This window comes from Fringilla coelebs, assembly GCF_963513975.1.
Source record: "Fringilla coelebs genome assembly, chromosome: Z".
NCBI lineage: Eukaryota > Metazoa > Chordata > Aves > Passeriformes > Fringillidae > Fringilla > Fringilla coelebs.
Genome location: NC_140031.1, coordinates 9262807 through 9286389, shown reverse-complemented (window position 1 = coordinate 9286389; position 23583 = coordinate 9262807). Strand labels below are relative to the sequence as shown.

The 23583-nt window shown below is 43.1% G+C and overlaps 1 protein-coding gene across 3 annotated transcripts in view; it reads right to left on the bottom strand.

Annotated features, from left to right (window-relative positions):
• Nucleotides 1-23583, bottom strand: part of LOC311165470 (protein unc-13 homolog B-like) — a gene marked incomplete at its 5' end in the record, with an annotated part of 207766 nt that overhangs the window by 165764 nt on the left and 18419 nt on the right. For 2 of the 3 annotated variants that reach the window (XM_084225439.1, XM_084225441.1), the window contains 4 exons: nt 6682-6805; nt 7749-7866; nt 11698-11797; nt 15051-15080. In XM_084225439.1, coding sequence (XP_084081565.1) covers nt 6682-6805; nt 7749-7866; nt 11698-11797; nt 15051-15080 — 372 coding nt within the window. The remainder of the gene's footprint in view (nt 1-6681; nt 6806-7748; nt 7867-11697; nt 11798-15050; nt 15081-23583) is intronic. The other variant, XM_084225440.1, reaches the window with a different exon arrangement.

Sequence of the window (23583 nt, the reverse complement as noted above, 5' to 3'; positions counted from 1 at the left end):
CAAACTTCAAAGCTCACAGAGGAAGGAAATGGAGAGAGTGCTCGAGATAAAAACACCACCACTCCTGCAAGCTGTCAGGAAGATAGTGCTATACTAGTTCAGCTGGTTTTCCCATCTTCTGTAACTCTTCACACTTTCAGGTGGCTTCAAAAAGAGCCAAAAAGTTTGCTTCCCTGCAATGAACTGTACTTCATGGACACCACCACAATGATATGCTAAGTTATGCATTGGTAAGAATGGGAGAAGCAGGACATGGTGACCTCCTGATGAAAAGGTCATTCCAAAAGTTACATCCACTTTCACTCCTCACAGAAAAAAAAAAACAAAACAAGATTTATTGGCAGGTGAGCATTCCACTGGAACCCACAATGCTTTCAGAAAGGAGCAAGACCTGCTTTCTTCTTGTACTTTGAGAGAACATTTGTTCTACTTGTGCCCTCTCTCAGCCACACAATCGTCCTGGGAAGGCAGAAACACTGCAGACAACAGAACACAAACCACTGTTAACAAGTACATGCCAGATTTAGTGGAATTTCAAGTTTCAGCAGTAGATACTTTCTTGGACTATGAACTCATGTCCACATCTTTGTAACAGAAACACCACTGAGTTTTTATGGAAGTAGCCTCACCCACACAAGGTGTTAAAATACTTCACAGTTGAGAAAGTTTTATGGAGGCTTAGAATCTGACTCCAAAAAACCTGCAATAAGTAGAAAAAAAGACAACTAATTTCTCCTTGTTTGGAGGGAGACCAAAATAATTTATTTTAATGAAAATACACAAAACCAGCTGCTCTTTCTGATGTACAGTACATTACTTTGTTGTTAAAACCCATCGGAAAACACGGTAAGAGAAACATGAGAGACTCTTCCACAACTACGAGAGTTGTAGAAACACACAGATGTTTTTGATCTTCAGGGCTGTGGATCATAGCTGCACAGATTTATTAGATAGTCTCTGTGCAAATTAGGGCTGGCATTCAAAGCAAATCTGGACAGAACTGATCTAGAAAGAAGGCATCAGTGAAGTAAATGGCTATCAGCATGCAACCTGATGAGATTTAGGAGAACAAACTCCAACAATGACATGAAGAAATTAAAAAATTACAGCAAAGCCCATGGAATTGTCTTGGAAAAGAAAAACTCATGAAATGAGGACTGAAAGGCAGAGCCTAAGCAAATCTGGAGCTGGAAATCAAGACTAAAGAGACTGAGGCGGGGTGAAACAATGACTACCATTAACACTGCAGAAATTGAGGATGTCTCAGGGTAGACCTCAAATGCCTTCCCAAAACCCTTGGTGTAGTGGCATGCCCAGACATCAAGGAGCAACACTTGTCTCTTGGATTTACTGTTCGTATCTTACAGCCCAGATGCCCATTCCATAAACAGAGCTGTCAGATTTTTACTGCCGGACTGCTGCTTCTATTGAAACAGCTTCTTATGCAGGTCAGAGATAAAAATCAGCTACTGTCCAGATAACGGCTGCTGTAAGGACATCTTCCTAATCTCAGAGAAAGTCTTGTCATCAATACTAGTATCAGTAAAATTATTGTACAGCAAACTTTAAACATGAAGCAATTGGCCTATGATCTTGAGTGAAGTTACCTGCCCAAAAGAAATCTCAATGAGATAGAATTTTCTTTTTGAGGAAGCTTCTTTTGTGTTTTGCCTCAATCAGCAGTCTTGTTGAAGTTGCTTCTCTGGAATGCACAGAGTGGAAATCCCAAGCACAGAGATCACAGACTGCTTGCAAGGCCCCATCCACTGGCAAGCTCCTGCATCACTGCTCAGCTTTTGACTACCATGGAAATTACTGCACTACCTGAACTTCTGCTTAAAAGATAGAAAGAGGAACTAGTCCAGAGAAAGGCCACCTGAGGCCTCAGCCATCTCAGGACTTTACAGACATCATGTTTGGTGAACACAAGGAGTAGGGCCTTATGTCAGTGAAACAAAATTGCTGAAAAACAACAGAGAGGAGACAGGTAGATTCAGTATCTTTTAGTGCTTATTAATTTGATACCAATACAGAGACACTGCAAGCTTTACTGTCCTTGCTTTTACTGCCATCCTCAGCTGGAAGCTGAACCCCATCTTCTCTGAGTTCCTGAATTTACAGGGCCTGAACCTGCAGGGTCCATAAGCAGGCACAGACATGACAATGGCTGGCGGGGGGTGAGCAACTCCCACAGCATCTTTCAGAACTGAAGGCTCCAAGTTGAGCTGATGTGGGATTTCTGGGCACAGGAGCAGGGGTGTGGGTGCAGGTCCCAGGTGGGGCTGCTCAGGGCAAGTGCATGCCCTAACACCTGGAATGGGCACACAGCGGTACAGTGACTTGTCAGAGTGAGAAAGGAAAAAAGAGGAGAATTTGATGCATCCATACAGACCACTTCACTCAGTTAAACCCCTCAGAAAGCTAAATATGACAGCATTCCTGCTTAGAGATCTCTAGCTTGGCAACAAGCAGGCACTTCAGCCCTAAAGCCCTTCTTCTCCTCAGGTTTTTTGGTCCTTGCTCTGAACCTTGCACATCACCTTGTTCCTTCTGAGTTTTCCCAAGGTAACAAGTCCTGGGCTGGGGAAAAACCTAGCTTGGCAGGAGTGAGAACAAGTGCTGAAAGCAGAAATTATATCCTCTCTTCCTCTATTTTCCTGCAAGTGTTCACCTGGCTTCCCCTCTTCCCAGCCCAAATTTCTTCCCTTTTCCAATGTATGGGAATCTTCCTAAGTTCTTACTGAAATGACTTGGCTGAGCTGAGTTTTTTTTCTGTTCAGTTCCCAAGACACTAAAATAACAAAGCACATTTACCCTACCTCATGGTTAGATGCAGATCAGCATGCTCCCACCCTGGGAGTGTTGAGAACACTAAAAGCATCTTCACTCCAATTATGAGCTAGAAACTGCTTGGCACAGAACCAAACTGTTATCGTTTGGGAGCCAAAAGCATTTTTGAGTACTGCATCCTGTGAGGGATTTGCACAGTCACTGCACTTCTAAAAAAGGGGGACAGAGTAAATTGCTATCAAGCAGAACAATTTTACACATGGAAAGCAGCATCCTGAAAAATCTGTGCCAATGCACACTCACTGCATCAAAATAATAACAGCAAGATTGTCTTCTCCCTACCAGAAAATTTTCTAAACCAACCAAGGAAAGCAGTATCCCTCCACTGTCTCTCTTGTTCCAAAGAGGAAACAGATACGATCAGAGGAGAAAGTGGCTCCAGCCTGTCCCAGCTAACAACCACTTCTTGCCATGAAGAAGGCAGTTTATTGCCTTTTTTAATAGACTAGCAAGCACAAATCTTCTCACCCTGCAGACTAATGCCTCACATTTCCCATCCCCACTATTTGTTACATTTTTGTAGCAGAGGATTTGCAGCCATTCTGTTTCTGCGAGACTGCACATTCAAGAACATGGGGCTGGCAGAGAGCATGATATGACAGCCTGGTCCCCAAGACTGTAGTCCATCACACAGAGATATGCAACACAGAAGGGCCCACAGAGATGCCCTCCCCTGCACAGCATGTGCTGATGTCACACTAGCTGACCACAAGGCAACAGATGCATCTGGAACATGAAATGGCACACACAGGGGACATATGAGGGCCACCATCAGTGTTCTTTGTCCCTTATTTTCTATCACCAGAAGCAGAGACTAAACTCCCACCAGCCTTTGCTAGGAGATGACTGCTTCGCAACTCCAAGCCTGGTAAATACTTGAAAACAACATTATATGAAAGAAAAAATTTTAAAAATCTCTAACCTGTCTTCATCACGTACTACCACTATCAGCATCAGCACATTTTGCACTTATTTTAGCTTTAGCAGCTCCCGTCTCCAGAGTACCAGCAGAAGAGATACCAGGAAGGAAGAATCTTGAATGTATCAAGATTCAAGGTAGGAAGCAGAAACAGCAAACTAATCTGGGATAAATATAGTGCAAGCAACAAACAAGTTTCTAAACCTCTTTGCATACACCATCATGTTTTACATCAAGGACTTCAGCTTTTCTGGTTTTCAAATTAATTTATTCTTTTTTACAAACCTTTAAAAACCTCTCAAGCTCCCCCTAAATATAATGAAATATTTTAAATACATTGAATAACCTGGGGTACTGCATCTGTGTGTATCTAAATGAGCCACCTGTGAGAAAGTATAGAAAAAGCACAGCCAAATAGGAGAACACACAGGTTTTTTAAAGCTGCTATCCCAGCAGCAGTGTTTTACCCAGCTTGAAAAGCAGCACAAGCTGTACATGAGCCCACACATCACTCTGGTTCTCATGCACCTACAATAGCCCAGAGATCTTCACCTGGGAAACAAAACACGACACACAATGTTCTTAAGTGTCACTCCAAACCTGCTGTTAGTAAAATCTTGCCTCTAAAGCCCAGCTGTTGACTTAAGAATTTCCACAGTGTATCAGCGATCCATTTACTTCCCTGTGTAGGGATAAAGCAACAGCTCCCAACTCATATGGCAAAGAATCTTAACATGTAGGAGACTAAGAATCCATGTTGCTGCCATCCAGCAAAGGGAAACTGACCTGCAAATCCATTGGGAGAGATGCAGAGGCATCTCCCAAGGGAAAGGAGACAAAGCCTAATCCATGGTGCAGAGTCCTTCTCTCCCAAAGGTGATGGAAGGAGACAGTCGTGGTGTGAGGGGAAGCCCCACTGGAGTAGGGGACGTGGGTAGATGCCACTTTCTAGAGGCACACTCTTAGTGCCTCCTGCTTTTCAACCTCCTTCTGACCTTGCCAGGGCACATCAGACTGAAAATGGAGATCAAAGCAAAAACTGCAGCACTCTTCTAGGGAAGAGCAGCCTTGGAAGAGCTAACTCATGCGCCCACTTTTACCTGGATATTATGAAACCCTGGACAGGCAGACAACTTTTCACACCTTAGAACAAAATCCATTCAACATGACAGTGTGGAATCCCTGTTATTTCAGTATTTGGCATGGTAAGCAAAGAAATAAGTAATGCGAAAACACATTATTACCTGAAATACTTTGATTTTTAAAATTCAGATGTTGTAACATATCTACCATGGAGTCTGTTCTCTTATGCTTGAAAAAAAACACCTCAAAATGCAATGCAGTCCATAATATGAATGGCAAAAGAATGCAAATTCTCTTTTGGACACTCTAAATGCATAGGGAGACACCAGAAATTCATTTTCTTTTAAAGCAGTGACAGTTTACAAGCAAGTGTGGCAAAATTAATTCAGATGAGAAGGCAGTGGCTACAAGCCTTGCCTTCAGCTCTGTGTGGTTGTTCTGTCCCTCCCAGAAGCCTCAACACTTGTACCAAAGAACCAAGATTTTTGGTCAGGTAAAACAGGCTTGTTCCTCCTCTCGCATAAAAAATAACTTCAGCAATAAACTTCCCATGGACAGCAGCAGTGGAACACCAGGATATTTCCCTGAGGAAGAGGGATGGCTCCTGACCAGCATAAGACAGCTGTCATGTCAGCTGAGGTGCCAGACACCTCTTCCCCTTTGCACACTGGACTGTATTTAAAGAGCAGTGCCACTGCTCCTACAGAACACTGTGCTCTCCCAGAAGTACAACCATTCAGGGGACTGTGCGCACTCACAACAGTGCACTCACAGCACAAAATTCAATCTGGATTGACTGTCCACCTGCAGGGCCAAGCCTGCATTGTCCCCTGGCACCAGGAAGCAGAGTAGGAGACCCACAGATGTCCTAACTTCTTCCCACAACAGATGGACAATCCTGACAGATGCTGACCTAATGCCAGCAGCTCCACAAATGCTCTACCCCTGCTTAGAGCGGGATACAAATTGCTCACACTGACTTGGGCATTGCAGCAAAAAGGATGCAACAGGCAGAAGGAGAGGGATGAGCCTCACAATGACAGAACACTGAAACACTTCAATGCTCAGTGCATGAAAAAAAAGATAGCACAAACCCCAAAAACATCATCTCAGCTCTTGATTTCCAGCATCAGCTAAGAGCTGGAAAGAGAAGTTATGCAAGCCTAGGATGTATTCTGGCTAAGGCCTTACTTTTTGGGTTTATTTGGTTAGGGGGTTGTTTTTGTTTGCTTAAGTAAAATAAAATTTTAAAATTACACACAGCTTTACTTGATATCAATTTGCTCCAATTAGCTGCTTTTCCGTATTTTGCATTTTTCAACCATAAGTAATTGCCAGAAAGGCAGTTCTTACAACATTAAGCTATTTATATACTCTGCTAATGATAATGTTCACGAGCACTAAGCATTAATGTTTCACTAACTGAACTGCACACGTCTAAGAGGGCTACGTGCACTCACCAGAGAATAGCTCTAACAACACACTTGACCTCCTCTAGAGCCAAATCTGTCTAGATTCAAAGAAGCAAATGCTCCTGCTCAGGAAGAAAATGTGTCACTGCACAATCCTGAAACACTATTAGAAGAAAAAACTGCTGCTAATCTAAATATTCCAGCTCCCAGAGACTTTCAAATATTTCATACATATTCAGATCTTGTTAGGAAAAAGCTAAACAAAAAATTAATACCAGCCATATGACCTCCAGTGAACTATAATGACTGAACTGAAAATTAACACAAAACACACCTTGGTTATAAAATTTTCCCCAAAGTTGCTCTCACTTTCTCTCCACTGTCAGCACCCTGGGCAAGTTATGGAAATGCACTCACCAAAAGGTAATTCAAATCTTGTGTCCAGCAAAATTTTATGAGGAGTTGGGTTTTTGGTTCCACAGATTTCATCATGTTTCATTACAACTTCTGCCTCCAGCGTAGACCACTCCCCAGGACCTTCCTGTGAATCAAAGGCCTTAAGTGAACGAACATTCAAGTCTGAAGAACTTTATGCACCAACTCTCACACATTTGCTAATATAGTCCAAAAAGAGCTTAACAGCATTATCAACCCTATTTTAACAAAAAATTACATCCATCCAGTAGGCAATGGCTTTTTCTTCCAAACTGGATTCCTTCCAAATCTCAGAGGCTTCTACCAGAGCAAGCAGCGAAGAGAAGTGCTGCCTTCTCAGTGGAACTGCAAAGGTAGACCCTCAAAGGCAGGACTGAGGAGCATCTGGACAGCAAGAGGAACTGAGCACCAGCCAGACCTCATGGCCACACTGCAGAGCACCCCCACTCTTTTCCTTTTATGGCAAATATAATCTATCTCTCTCTGCTCAAATCCAATAATCTTCTAAGTAAATACCCTAAAATTTGAGTTAAAAATGCTTAGCTGCAACTGCCAAACTCAGTAGTTAGGGCAGTTACAGACATTGGCACATCCAACTTCCTCCTTTTGTCCATACATATTAGCACAAGGTTCACCTAACAATACAACCAGAAGCCCTAACAAGATACTGCATATGTGCTCTGGGCCTACCATGTCAGGTGGAAAAGACAGAGGTCTTTAGCAGTAAGTCATAGGAATCAAACCATCAGACTAAGCAGTCAGCTCTTAAGACTTCAGATACTTGTCTGTGCTCCTTAACAGATCAGTTCCTAGTTCTGGAGTCCACATGAGTGAAAAGAGACCTAAGAGCCCTATGTGAGGGCTCTCAGTTGTGATCTCGCTACAAAATCAAAACTAATGTGATGAGACAGCCCTCTCTGCTCACTCAGCCTTCCTGACTTTGCAAGTGGAAGTTTTGCTGAGGAGCTCAGTCTGGGCTGCACCAGGCCAGATTTGTAATGCATTAATTATCAACACTGGAGCAAATACAGGTTCTCTGTCAGCTTAACCTCATCAGATTGGTGAATGGCCTTCAGAGCAATCCACACGGTCCCAACCAAGGTGTCCCATATCAGTCCTTTGTTCCATACTTCCACAATTAGCCCCAGGTCCAGCCGACTGATCTCACTGCAAGAAAAGTAAAGGCAGCACAGATGAGAAAAAAGCAGAACACAATCTCATTTTGTTTCATGTTGTGCATTACCACCATGATTATACCAGTGAACTATTTCCACAGAGCTGTGTCAAGCTACAGAGAGCTCCTGGAAGTGTGTGGCTGAGGCAGCTTATACTCACAGGGAACACCAGTTTCTAGTAACTCACAGTTTAATACTAATTACACAAAGAGTGCAAACTAAAACTCTGAACTATGTCATGCATGAACTGCCAGTAGGGAACTCATCTCTGCAGCTATGTACACAGGAGAAGGAAGTGTACCTTGGACCAAAACCTAGAGGTGAGCTGTTCTTTGTCATCAGGAACCCCATTTCTAACAAAGCGACTGTCTCCATTGGCAGCACAGCAATACAAGTGTACTCTGGCAGGTGCAAACATGCCAATACTTACCTGTGAGTGGAGGTACTCCTAGCCAAAAGTAACAGTCCCACATCCAGCACAGCTGCATCAGCAGCACTACCTATTTCTCAGGGCTGTGTGGCACCACTTCTGCTCCAGCACCAGCTACTTCCACACAGCCACTGAGTGACAGGTTCTTGGAAACACTGATCTTAAAGTTTTCACAAACATCTTTCCTCTCATTAACAAAAGGATGCATCTCAAATTTGCTTCTTCTCAATGCTTTATAGCATTTATACCTCGCTTCTGCATACTGGTTTGCAACATGCCTGCTTCAGAAAAGCCTAACACATACAAAGCAGACACTGGTAAAAACAATAAAGTAGAGAAGAATCCTGAACTATCTGTTGACATCACAGCTGTCTCACACTTACAACAAAGAAAGGCTATAACCTGTAATTTTTAGAGCTCAGGGCTTCCCTTTATTGCAACTGTTAATCCCCAAAAGTAGGCCTGTGTTACTGCCTTCTCACCAAAAATATTTATGTTACAACTATCAAGGAAATTTAAAAGCATGTTACTGTCTTATTTCTATAGACTGCCTTCATGGCCAAAATAAGAAAGAGCGGCTGCAAATCCAAGTATCCACTTGAATTTTATCTCCTTCTCACAACTGAAAGAGAACATAATACCTACAAGGTTCAAGACAAACCCTACAGTTACAATAAAGCATATAAATATCTATTTTAAATCCAAGTGCTTCTGTTCTTGTTTGAGACATGGGAACTGAGGTTAGGAGGGTCCAGTGCTTGAGTGGCTCAGCCTGCAACAATTCAAAATTAAGCTGTTACACAGCCTTCAATGAGTCCACTGCTAGCATCTTGTAATCGAGTCTCCAGCATCCACTGTTCTGATAGGGTTACTCAGTATGGCCAACAGCTGTACCAGCACTGCTCTGCCCTCACCCTGCTTGATATTCATCAGATGGCAGGCTGATGATGACTGGCTGACTGCTGGCTGGAACAGTGTGAGTCCAGAAAGGGAAGAGAAGGAAGTAATACTCTATTTTCAGTCACAGTGTAAAATCACGTACTTTGCTTCAATGTACACTGTCAGAGCAGGACTCTGGTCATGATACACCCAAAGGGCTCCTCTACAGATCTCCAAAGGACAGATCACCAGGTAAGAATAATGCATAAAAATAATTTCTGTACAGTGGCTTTGACTGCCTTTGTGTCTCCCTTTCTCCACCTTCTGGTTAGATGCAGAACAGCTTCTAAGAACAATAGAGCTGAGAGTGAAATTTGGTGTCTATCCTTTTCACACACACAGAGGATATAAATAAAAGCATTTCTCACAACTTCAATACCAATTTAATCACCGTGTTCTAAACATCAGTGGGCACTTTCACTCAAGGTGTTTCCTGCAAATATGCAGCAAATACGCAGTTGTTTTAAAGCTCCTTCAAAATTCGAAGATGTCCTCAGGGAATACACTGAACTGCTGAAGTGGTCTGGTACATAGCCAAATCTCAAACAAGCCCCAGATTCTGCAGTGCTTTGTCTCACAAGGAGTTCAGCAGCAAAACCAACAAACACAGACAGGAAGCATTTCCTACAATGGTCTGTTCTTCTACTATGCCTCATGAAAAAGGTAAACACAACACAGACAGTAAAAGCAACCTTCCCTTGGGGAAAAACTGCTGTGCTCAAAATCCTTTTCCAACTCCAGAAAGAAAAAGAGCAAACTAGAGAACAGCAATATTGGAATACCAGCACTGTTTCCCCTAGGACAACTTAATGTACACGGGATCATGCAAAACACATTCGCTCCCACATGTAGTATTTCTGTTATAAGGAGACGGAGACACCAGAACTACTGTAGAGTTGCCTGGCTAAAGCAGGGACAATAATGGCAAGGTAGTTCAGCTAATATTCTGCTTCCATATTCCCTAGCAACTAATTATGGAGCGTCTCAGTGACTTTACAGCAGGCTAGCTCAGCTCTCAGCTGGTACCAGAGTGCAGCTCTAGGAGCTGCTTGAGGGGAAGGAGGAGAAGCAACCATGGGGGCCTTCATCCAACACATTCAAATACTTTCTTAAATCACCACTGAGAAGCCTCCTTCGTAGCTGGCTGGGTTTAAACCTAGCTCCTGCCCAAGGATGAGCACAAATCACAGGCAGAAAGAGTTAGTAGTTTGAGTATGGGCATGTGACTTGAATGGTAGGTTCAACTCCTTGTCCCGGCCTTACCCATCCTGAAATGTTTTACATCAGTGACAGCCACGGCCTCTGTCTGACCAGGAGCTGCAGAGCTGAGCAGATGGAAGTGTTCAGGAGTGTGTGCATTTTGCCAGATGCCAAAGGACAGGCTCCAGACCCTCCATGCAGGAGCACACACCTCTTGTGCTGCTCCAAAAGCAGAGTACTACCAAACAAGGGAGATGGGAGCACAGCTGTGATGAAAATACTGTACTGGCCCAGGTGACCTCCTTAACCTGAGGCAACAACCTCTCACTTTCAGCTGAGGAGAAACAAACTGCTGCTGGATTAGGAAACATATTCACAAAATTCCACAGAGGGCCTCTTACTGCAGATACGAGGTAAACACCTGAAACCCATTGAGAAACAGCAGCACAAGCTTTGACCCCACAAGATGAATACAACATCATTCCCACCCTCCCTCCCCCCCCCCCCCCCCCGCCATTTAGTAAATTTAGTTCAATTTGCCTTACAGAAGCAGATGCAGTATAATCAATAAATCATTCATCCACCTGAAAAAAAACACCATTCTAAAAGACACCGGGAAATCCTTGGCTATATGTCAGGTCTGTGAGAACCAAAGCAAATCAGAAGTGCCAACTGCACCAGAAGCCCCAGGAAAGTTGGAATGAACTGGTTCTGCTGCTCACGGAGCAGCTCCCAACTGAGGTAACCAGGATCACCTCGCAGAGGCCCTGAGTGCACTAACAACAGCCTTTAATTGCCCTGAGCAGCCTCTCCAGCCCTCTTCCCACACCCAGGAGCTCCATTTAAGCTCAGCTATGGGCCTTTAGTCCTTGGCTAAGCTATGTTGTAGGTGTCTGTGTGCATCTCAGCTTACAGGCACAGCTGTGCACATACTGGCCAAGGACAACATCAATCCAGACCCAACCCACACTGCAACTTCCCAGTTCAACCTCAAACTCAGCCTCTCACTACAGACCTGACTGACAATGGTCCATGGCACCATGAAAGGCAATGTCCCAACACACATCCTCCACCACAAGCCAATGCATACAACAGGAAAGAAAATTAATTAGGTTGTCACCAGGATTGTGCATTTTACCTACCCAAACATTCCGGTTCCTTCACACAGCAGCAGCTCTGTATGAACACCAGGGCTGCAGAAGGACTCAACCATGAGCACCTCCATACCACCATGCTGTGCACCACCATACTTACAACATAAAATCCTGTTCCCAGCAGGGCTGGTCACCTCGCACGGCCACTGTTGTGCTCTTCACATTTTGCACCTTCAAGGTCACATATGTATTGAATTTATCTGGGGAATGAGACACAAAATGTTACCTCCATCATCATACTCTTTCATCACATCACCTGCAACACTGCAATGTTTTCAGTTCATACAGTGCATCCAGAGAGGCCTCAGATGAAAAGCGCATAGGGGAAGATATCGCTGGTTTTGAGAAGCCAAATGATCAAGATGTTTTCCACATGCATCAAATTTTCAATCACAGCTATTTTAGAAATCCAAGTACAAATGAACAAGAACCCCAAATGTTCACTTGCAATAAGACAGGGACAAAGGGTGCAAAATCCTAAAAATCACAGACACTTAGTATGATGCTGCTCCTGAAATGCAGACAAGAGGAAGAAGAGACAGTCCGAAGGCAGAGGACCCATCACAAATACCAAACTGTGAAAAACAAACTTGCAAAACATACAACCCAAGAGATTGTGTTGGTCATTCATCTCCTTCCTCCTGACCCAACTGCTCTCCTAGTCGCAATTCAGTTTTCCACCCATGACTCTACAAAGAACTTTACAGACTAGTCAGGGTCAGAAGAAAAATACAGATTTATTGGTAAGGGTGCTGAAACAGACCTGACATAGGAAAACCACATCACATTCATATCTAGACAAGACAGCCTCTGTTTAGATGTTTTGCTTTAAATTGTAAATCGGAAGAAAAATCCTGGAAGAACTTTTTTCCTAATTTCTGCTATCTCTTTGCTAATAAAACCAAAAGCAGCAAAGCATAGACACATTCAACGTTTGAATATCAGCATGCAAGAAGGAACAAACTCCCTTTTACGGGGAGTTATCACCTCAGGCCTATCTATCAGTTTCGAACAGCCTGCAACAAGACATGCTAAATACCCAGAAAGCAGTGTACATATTTTAATACTTCAGTGTTCTGCTACATCTATTCACTGTGTTCAATCTTAAGCCAATTTTGTCAATACTGTCAAAATTTCACATAGAAAACAAAGATGTTACAACCAAGGCTTTACAAAGGGGAAATCATAGCTGACAAATCTGATGACCTTCTAGGGCTATGGCACTGTTGGATGGGGCAGAGTAACTGACATTGTCGGCCTGGACTTATGCAAAGCACAACATCCTTTTCTTTAAATCAGAGTGCCATGGATTTGATAGATGGAGCACTCTGTGGATAAAGAACTGGCTGGCTGGCCACACCCAAAGACTTGTGTTCAGCGATTCATTGTCCACCTGGTTACCAGCGACAAGTGGTGTCCCTCAGGGGTCAGAACTGGGGCTGATAGTGTTCATCATCTTTGTCAGTGACAGAACAGTGGGATCAGGGACACCCTCAGCAAGTTCACTGATGACACCAAGCTGTGTGATGCAGTAATGCTCTGGAGGGAAGGAATGCCATTCAAACGAATCTGGACAGGCTGGAGAGGTGGGACTGTGCAAACCTCATGAAGTTGGATGATGAGTAACTCAGCATAAGCAGTGTGTGCTTGCATCCCAGAAAGCCAAATGTACCCTTGGATGCAACCAAAGGAGTGTGAGCAGCAGGTTGAGGAAAACAATTCATCCCCTCTACTCTTGCGACATCCTCCCTGGATTACTGCATACAGTTCTGGTATCCCCATCCTAAGAAGGACAACAAGTGTTGGAACAAGTGCAGAGGAGGAAACAAAGTTGGTAAGAGTGGAGCACCTCCCCTATGAAGACAGGCTCAGGAAGTCAGGGCTGTTCATACTGGCACAGAGAAGACTGTGTAGAGATCTCATAGCAATCTTCCAATACCTGAAGGGGTCTACAGGGAATCCAGAAAGTGACTCTTCATCAGGGACCAGAGTGTTAGGACAGGGAATAATAGGTTCAAATTGAAAGAGGGGAAATTTAGTCAGATATTAGCAAGAAATTCTTTACTGTGAAGGTGTTGAGACACTGGCTCAGGCTGCCCAAGGAAGCTGTGGATGCCCAATTCTGGTAGTGCTTGAGGCCAGGCACGATAAGGCACTGGTCTAGTGGAAGGTGTCCCTGCCCATGGCATAGAACTAGATGATTCTTTAGGTCCCTTCCAAATTCTTAACATTCTATAACTGCTTGGTTGTGTAATTTTAATACATCATTGCTGCGGGTTACTATAGCACACCTCAGCCTAAATGCTTCCAATATCCTAACATGCAGGGAAGAAACAGAAATTATATGATCCAGAAGCTCAGGAAGGAGTCAGAGTCACTGAATTGTGATTCCTACATATCCAGTTATCACTACTACATTACTCCTCCCTGTCTATTTTACTCCTGCATCCTCCTGGGGACACTGAGCTTGTCAGTGAAACCACACACGTTGGCTGAGTTAAACCTAGTCTAGAGGACAAATCTTCTGCATTTGTGTGCAGGTCTCTTGATTAGGGAAAAGATAAAGTACACATTGTCTCCCTCCCAGTCTGGGCACTCAGTTTTCCTTCCCCAGAAATTAAAGGTTGGTGCACAGAGAAATCTTGATCTGCCGTGGAATATGGAGGAGTCCTGTAAAGTTTTCTGCCATAATCTGAGGATGGCTATGTCCAAAGAATTAAGCTGAACAATTAGGTTATGAATTTAGGTGGGCAAATGTTTCAGATCTAAACCCCTGAATAGGTGTTATGCCAGAAGTTTTTATTCATAGGAATTTTATATAAGTGCTTATTCTTTTGTAAACTGTACATCAAATTTCAATTGATAAATCTATTTACTTGCTAAGGAATTCCTTGCTAGCTTCTGAACCACAGTGAAAAGAAGTTGCCCAGCCTGTAAATTCTGGGTGTGACTAGCTGTTGCAGACACAAAACCTAGCAGAGGGGATTTTAATTCCAAGCACAGCCACTACTAACTGGCACATTCAGATTCGTTTCTGCAGTTCCATCCAGCAAACCCAGTCAGGATTGAGAAGGCACTAAACCCACAGATGCACACACCAGTTCTGCCTAGTGGACATTTTCAGACCTTGTTCTGAACAGGGAAACAGGCAGGATGAGATGAAAGGGCCGGGTGGGTGGGGAAGGGTGACAGTTAAGGAGCACATTTCCTCATTCATCACCTGTTCAGGCCAGGATGAGCAGATAGAGGTTTCTTACCACTGTGACACCAGGTCACAGCCTCAAGTTTTCTACTGACTCAAACTGCCTGGATTCTCAAGGTAGATTAGGTCACTCCTAAGGAGAACAGGAAGGAGATGAGACGAGGTGGAGAAAAACTGATGAGAGCAGCATGAACAGCAGGGAGAGAGCTGGGGTCCCCATTGCTGCAAACAAGCAGAAGAGCATGACTTACCTGGTGGTCCATGGAGTTTAGCTTTTTTGACTGTAGAGAGAAAAAAGGAAAAGAACAAAATAAGATATTGTCAGTGATTTTGTCCTGCTACAGTTTCCTTTGAGTTAAAGGATCACAGTGCATCATAACTAGACAACATCCCCTGCACAGTCCGGGTAGCTGGAAATTCACACTCAGTTAAACAGATCTGGAGACAAAAACTCTGTGGTACCCCACGGCAGCTCTCTAACGTGATGCATTTAAAAAAACAATTGCAGTCTTAATGTTTGGAAAGCAATGTGATATGTCTAATGCAAAGCAATCTCAACATCAGCCCTTTGCAACCAGAAGTTACTGCTGCTTAGCAAGATGTCATTTCATACCACCTCACTTACAAAATTACCTACAAACACTCTAGAAGAAATTCTTTATAAACAAAGAAATTCTCCAAACGCTGTACAGCAGAGCACAAATTGAAAATAATCAAGCCTGAATAGCAGCTCTGTAAGTAGCTCTATACTGTGACATTGTCAATTAAATTAAATAAGCCAAACAAACAGCAGTGTAAACTCAAATGTCATTTTTACAAGCTCGACTCTGTTAATTTAATTCCAGGACAGTATTTATATATAAAAATAGAATTGTTAAAACATAAAACAGTATTGGCTCTTATCTCACCAGATGGAGAAGGTCCATGTCTACCTAGGGGAGATTTTGTTTACATTTACCTTTTGCAAGCTCATATCCTCTCTAGAACTGCTAAGTGTAAGTGCTAAGAGAAGACATTTCTAGGCTCCACCTAGCTGTCCCAGTGGAAAACTAACCCTAAGAAGAAAACATACTTAACAAGCTAAGAAGCAAGATATACCACACAACAAAAATATTTAAAAGCTGATGCAGTAAAATGTCCTCCAGAAAACAGAGCTGCCAATACTTATAAGAGGCTCAACAGTGTCCAATTTTCAATATAAAAGTTCTAGAAAGAAACGTTAATTTTTCTTTTAATGCCCTGACACCATTACACTCATAGCTGCAGCAGTGTGACAACAGTCTATTTAGATTGCCATTTGAGAAATTCTCCTTTGTGAGCATTTACAGTTGTCCTGGTTTAGGGCAAATCTGGGAGAGAAACCCCAAAGGGGCTCCTCTAGGAAAGCACATTCAATCGGCCCCTCCCCCCAACCAGTCCGGGAGAAAATACCTCCTTCAAGAAAAGTGGAAAAAAACTGTTTATTAAACAATAAAACCTAAACAATATTAAACAATAAGACCCCTTGCTGCTCCAAAAGAGATGACAAACCCAGAAAGTCCCCTTCCCGGGTTGCAGTTCAGCTCACTCAGTCTCTTATCAGTCCCTCTGGCGCTGGAAATGTCACAGGCCAGGCCTGGCCCAGTGGGCCACAGGTGCGAGCTGCCAGTGCTCTGCTGGGTGTTCAGTCCAGACCAGGTTTAAACAGGTCCAGAGAAAAGGGAAAAAAACCCACAGTCCAGGGAACTTCTTTGCCTCAGCTAGCTAAAACTAACTAAAACAAAGGAGAGTCCTGCTGTCTGTTCATCCACAGACAAACAGTCCAGGAGCAGGAATGTGGAGGAGTGAGCGCAGTGTCTGAAAACAAACTGCATGCTTCTTCTCTCATCCCTTCACTCTCTGGAACAAGTCTTAAAGGTGCAAAACTTCTTATTCAGCATGAACAGAACAAGACAACTGGGGATAAAAGCATCATACAGTCAACCAAGGACAACAGTCCAGGCGGATGCATGCCCACACAAAGGAAAATGCTGCACCAGGTACATTAGGAATTGTTACTGTTAAAAGGGCTGGAGCTTTCACCTAGACTGACAAGGCCCACATGCCTTTAAGTCTAAAATAAATTGGTTCATTTTCTCCCAAATTCAGGGCCTGAAGCACTCCTGATGCTGAACGTAATGGTGCAAGCAAAACATACTATAGTGTGGGTCAGTGTTCTTGACTGAAGATACAAATGCCTTTAAATATCCAAATCAGTCTGTTTAAACACTGAGAAATATGTGGGACAATCCACCCACTTTCTAGGTTCCTTTGTATACTACACAAAAGCAGACATTTCATGAAATACTGCCCTGGAGTAGGCAGGCACCAGCTAATTTATGAACCTCCCTGCTCCCCTCCTCTGGAAGAGGCAGGAGACAAAGAAACAAATGCATGTGCCTGGGGAAAAAAGGCAAAAGCAGGCAATGGACACAGAGGAAGCTTCCACTGGCCTCTCCCTGTTTGTGACAAGCTCCCCTACTCTTAGCATGGAACCAGAGGCAATGGTAGAAATTTGGTATTATTTGCTACAAAAGCAGCTGGAGAGGGCCACTGGCTCCTAAACACAGAGAAGAGACACAGCCTCTGCAGCAGCAATATGCAAACTAAGAGACAGATGCCAATTGTACATTGTGGTCACAGGCCCTAAATATTCAGAGGTTCCTTTGATGAATGCCAGCAAAACCTGCACTGCCTCAGCAGCTGAGAGGGGTGCCTGTTTAGCACTTCAGCAAGAGCTGTCCCATGGATATCCCAGGGAAGCAGCCAGACTAAACAAAGACCACAAGCCTGCTACAGACTGACAGACTGAATCCTTAGCAACTCCCAGGAATGAGCAGCACCCCTCTAGACAAAGTGCATGCAACAAATTACACCTTTAGCTGTAGAAATAGAACTTATAACTAAGAGCTGAATCACAAACCTGAGAGTCTCATCTCATCAGTAATTCTTTTGCTCTATCTGTAAGCCTGCACAGCATGTCCATAAAGTTCCCATGAAAAATTATTTGGGTGTGCTTTTATTTTGTTAGCCCCATGGGAACACAATTCCTAGGGGTGTGCAGAAAGCATTCCAAAAGTGCAGCTCCCAGAACATCCCCCAGGATTGGCTGGGAGACTGCAGGATTCCCCAAAAAAGAGCTTGAATTTCTGGGAATTTGGAGCTGGAATGGGCTGTTAGGCACTGCTAAGGCCCAGCCTGTTTGTCAGCCCAGGGAAGGTCAGATGCAGGTCAGATGCACTGCACTGAACACCATGCACCATGCCACAAAGAACCACAGCTTTCCAAAGGAACACTACTAAGAAAACTTTAGTACCCACACCTGATCTTTCACTCTGGTTATAGCTCCTCTATGCCAAGCTCTCAGGAAGGACTGGAAGTTGAGCTCTGAAGTTCTACATTAGTTACTGATGCATTAGTTACTCAGCATTACAGCAAAGGCTGAAAAGTCATTGCTACATGATGCAGCATGAAAGTACTCTGAAGTCAAGCCACGTGTAACAGTACATTTTTATAATACAAAATCTCATTTTTATCATATAAAACTTGTTCCACAAAAATGAAATTATTCTCTAGAGCACCCAGCAACACCAAGTTTTACAGGTACAGTTGCTCCTGCACTGCCATAAAGCAAAAACCTAAACATAAAGTAAGTTAATGGTCTAGATAAGGTATTTCCTGACTCACTCCCAGTAATCCCACAGTACTCCTGCTCTCTGGGGAAAGAACATTTTAAACCCAGCTGAAGATGTCAAATTCTGTTCAGTTTCAAATGGCTTCTCTCAGCAAACTGGGCAGCACACGAAGTGCATTCATTCAGACACAAACATCGAACTATACTGATCCTATGTCACTGCAGAGGATGAGCAGGACACCAGGGAGGGAATGAAAATGATAGAAAAGTAGAAAGGAAGGCAAGACCTAGTGCTTTGAACTGCCATGTGCAAGCACTTCATGAAAGAAATGCACCTGCTCTTCCTGCACACACAGATTCAGTTAATCTACACAAAAGACTTGAGCATATCAGAGATACATCTATTCCATGGAGTTATTAGAAAGCAGACAAAACTTGATGCAAACATTAAATTCATCCGGAGATTTTTTTCCTCCCTCTAAGCATCTCTCACCATTTTGGTGCTACTCTAATAGACACAAAATAGAAATTAACTTGAAGTCTTGCCTGCAACTTACAAAAAAAAAAAAAAAAAAACCACCATAAAAAGAATAAAATAAAATAAAGTATTTTTTTAAGAAGCCATAGCAAGATTCCAGATGCTCTACAGCCATCACTTACAAATGACTGGAGGGCCAGACAAACTCCTAAAGACTAGGAAAGGAAAACACAAGCCAGAAATTTAAAAAAAAAAATCAAGAATCACTGTGGGAGGACAAAAAACAATAGCAGAGCATACATCAGAGTATTCTTAAGCTCAGTTCAAAAGAGGAAGCCTTGTTATCCACATATTTTTCAAACAGTCTGTCTGAATAGGGTTTTTTTTTTCTGAGCAGGTGCTACATACACCAGTGAGATAATTAAAATTAGGCATGACAAATTACTGCAAGGCTCAAAAAACACTCTACTCAAACCTCCTAAGCAGGCACATGATCCTCTTCAGTTAAAGGGAACCCAAGTGTTGTGAACACCTGCACATCCCAGATCACTTTAACACTTGCTTGCAAAGGAGAGGAATGCAACACAGGGAGTGCCTGAGCAGATGGCCAAAAGATTACATTCTAACTAAATCCAGCACATGACTTACAACCCGGTCACTCCCACACTAAAACAAAACCAACATCCCTTCGCAGGGGACAATAAAGTGCCATGGAGGGGCTGTGGGAGAAATTAGAAGAATGGAAGGGCACAGTTTTAATTACCACTTTTAAAAAGTACTGCAATGCTGAAAGCAGAGCATTCAAAATGCATTTTCCTGATCAGCTACTTGATAAATAGCTTCCTCCTCTCTGTGAAACACAAATGCAGCATTAATGTGTTTTTGAGAGCACTCTAACTTCTACAGTAACTTTCCCCAGCTGAACAGCAGAATCAATACATATTTCCATTTCACTCTGCTCCTCTCACCTTTTCCAGGTGCTCAGACTTCAGTGTACAGTGACATGCAGCACTAGGTGCAAAGGTTGCTTAAACAACATAAGTAAGAGACCACAGCAATACTACCCAAGACTAAGTCAACACACCAAATTCACACCCATGTGCCCTCCAGCAGGCATGCAGAAGGGAGGGGAACTCCTCTGTGAGGGATGGAGTGGTTAGGCAGTGCTCCAGCCCTTAACTTTCTACAACTAAGCCTTTGGAAACAATTTTGCTGCCTAAACCCTGCACCAACAGCTATACCCCATTGCAGAGCCAGAAAATCAATGCCTCCTACTCACTTCTTGGAAGTTACTGGTAAAATCCACAACAGGCTGGCAACTGGCTCAAGACTGGCACTTTTAACAAGAACTGCTCTGTCCCTGGAGATCCCACCCTGACACAACAGCCCCTTTCACAGAATGGGTCAGGTTGGAAGGGAACACAATGGGTCATCTGGTCCAACCTCCCTGCTCAGCCAGGGTCATCCCAGAGCACACAGCACAGGATTGTGTCTAGAGGGTTCTTGAATACCTCCAAGGAGGGAGACTCCAAAATCTCTTTCCCTGCCCTGGAGATCAAAACATGCACAGCTTTTGCACACTCTCATCTTCCACCTGAGGGTGAGGAAACCTTTTCTTTTCCACCACTCGAACCCAAAAGATGTTCTAGCCTGGAGGAAGCAGAGGCCATGAAGTGACCTCACCTGTGACTTCACCTCAGTCACTGTTTTGTTTCACACTACCCCTATTAAAGCCCAGCAACATCAATTATACCATTAACTGCAATTGCAAGTGCCATAGCAGAACAGCAGTACTGACTGTGCCATGAAACTTTTCTCCTCCCTTCCTAATTCCTAAGAAAGGAAAAGCAGGATAAAACAACAGTTTGGTGGTTTTCCAAGTCTGCTACAAAGACTCAATGTGACAAAGCCACCTTGATATTCCCAGCCTGAGACAGGTGTAAAAAGAAAGGCTCCACTGCATTCTCATACATTTAGAGTTAAATTACGTTCAGTAGGAAGAGATTTCCCTGAACTAGCTCAAAGGAAGGATAATTGCACAGGAATCCCCAGGGAGCCACCAGCACTCAGCAGCACCTCAACAGCCTCTGCTGTAACTGCAGAGCCCACAGCAGTCTCCAACTTCTCCCAGCAGAGCCCTGCAGAGCTGGGGTGGTTACCGTAGAAAGCCTCCTGCAGCCTCAGGGGCCACTGAGAGACACAGGACCTAAGTCACATTCATTACTTCATACTTTGTTTTTCTGCCAGGCAAAACAAACCACTGGTTTACATATAAACATTGTTCCACTGTGTAGGAAAGAGAGTACTTTATGCCCCAGTATTCTCTTTGAGAATGACGTGATGGAAACACAGTGGATACCTTCATGGACCAACAGTCCTAAAAGCTGAGACTGATTCCACAGTACACTGGGGATAACACTCTGTTACTGCTTAATGTGAAAGGCAGGCTGGGCTGATCTGAGAACTGCTCTGCTGCCAGAAGGAAGAGCCACTGTGAAATGCCACTCTGTTTGGTAACTAGTAGAGAGCAGGAAAATAGCATAGATTTTTAAAAGTGCCCAAAGAACTAAGGTTGCTTCTAAGGACAGAATTTTTCTGACTTAGTACTTGAAACAGTCCTTCAAAAATCCATTACCTCTTTGATTGAGACAACTGTGAGGGAACCCAGATAGCCAAGTTTACCTCAACTGAACCGAGGGATCAATCTGCTTTAATAAGTAGTCCAGAATAAATGGAATAGATGCGATATGAGTTCATTAATTTTTAATAGTTCGTAGAAATAAAAAAAAAAAAAAGCCTAACATACCACAAAGCACTCACATATTGCATTTTCCAATCATGTAGCAAAGAGCTTTCTTCAATTTGACCACTCTGAATGCCCACAGGACAGATTGACTTGCCCTTCCCAAGGCCTTTAGAATCATGTCAAACAAAGGGAAGGATATATTTCCTTCAGCAACCAGCTGTTATTCACATTACTCAAGGATTCTTCTTAGGAAGGAGGTGGGCAAAAGAGAGTTTTAATCTGTAGTCTGTGATAGCAAATTGATCTACCCAAGAGATTTCTGTATTGCCAGATGTCTTCAAAATTAATTAGAATCCTTCCTAATTCACATGAATTAGCATCTTCCTGCTCAGAAGATCTGCAAATTCATTACCCTGTACAGAGGCACACAAAGCTACGAAGTTTATTTGATTTATGATACAATTTCCAACAAACAGCTGTCTACCAGCCATTCCACCCTTCCTGCCCACTGGACAGTGACTGATAGCAGCTGGGACATGTGACTGCTTGCAGGGTTTTCCAAATCTCTGTGCTAAGGGGACACATACTCACCATTCCCATTCAAGGTTCAGCACCATTTCATAGAGGATTTCCAAGAAAGCACTACATAACGTACACATCCCACACTGCCAAACCTCACTAGATGCTTCCCTGCTCCTCTGTAAGTTCTCTGATCAGTTAAGATCCAGGCCCTGCACGCACACAAGAGTCACAACCTGCAGGAAGAGAGCAGCCCACTTGCTCCCCTCTGTAATCCAGACACTCCACAACTTGGGGCTCATAGCTAAGTCCTAAGGGGATACTGCTGTATGTTTCTGGTTACTAAACTTAAACATTTGTTTCTTCCTAGAATTTTCACTTGTATAGGATGAACTTTTGTAAGCAAAGTATTAAAACCTAAGCAGAAAATGCTTAACATTTTTATGTAAAAGCTATATATTACAGTCTTGTCTAAATCTCTATTACTGCCATAGCCCATGAACATCAGAGCAACACTGCACAGTGACTGAATATTTGGACTATTCCCCAGTATTTCATGTACATGAACTGGGGAGAGCTTGCAGAACAATACGATGGCAAATCTATACAAACCTGAGGAAGCCCACAGTAAATACACTGTGCTGATCCAGTTATAAAATGAAAGATACATACAACTATTTTGCTCAACCATCCAGTCTGATCCCCTCAGTGCAGCAGGTAATTTCATACCTCCTGCAAATATTGTCACCTTTCAACTCAGCCTTTGCATGAAACTTTGTGTGTACAACATAGCTCGGCTTTCATCATAACTTCATAGCATTCAATTTCTTCCATCCCTACCAAAATTACTATGTAATGTGAACAGAACAAATTTTAGAACTGTGTAGGAAACCCTTTCTGTCATTTGCACATATTCCCCACATTCTGACAATATACCTGCAAGAGCAGATAAACTCTGCAAATCTTTTGGCAAGAGCTGTTCCATTGTGGGGGTTATTTTATAAAAGTCAGTCCTCATCAGCAAAAGAAGCCTTCTTTTAAAAGGTTCTACTTCTCTAAAAGGTATTTCATGCAACAGAAGGGGCGACAATTTACTTTCTATTCTGGTTTAATGTACTAGGCAGTTAATGCAAGTAGACTTCTAAACACTTTCAGTGACAAAACAGACAGTTAAGGGACACATCTGGGTCTTGTTAACAGGTTAATCTGTTACCAGATCTGATTTGACAGACTGACTTAACATCACACAGGTTTTCAACTTCCTGAACTGAAGGGTTTTGTATGTATTCTTGATTGTTGCATACCTCAAGAACTCACCTGCCTGAAATACTCCTTGAACTATTTCACCAATACAAATTTGCAGGTGAAGAAAACACTACTGAAATTAAA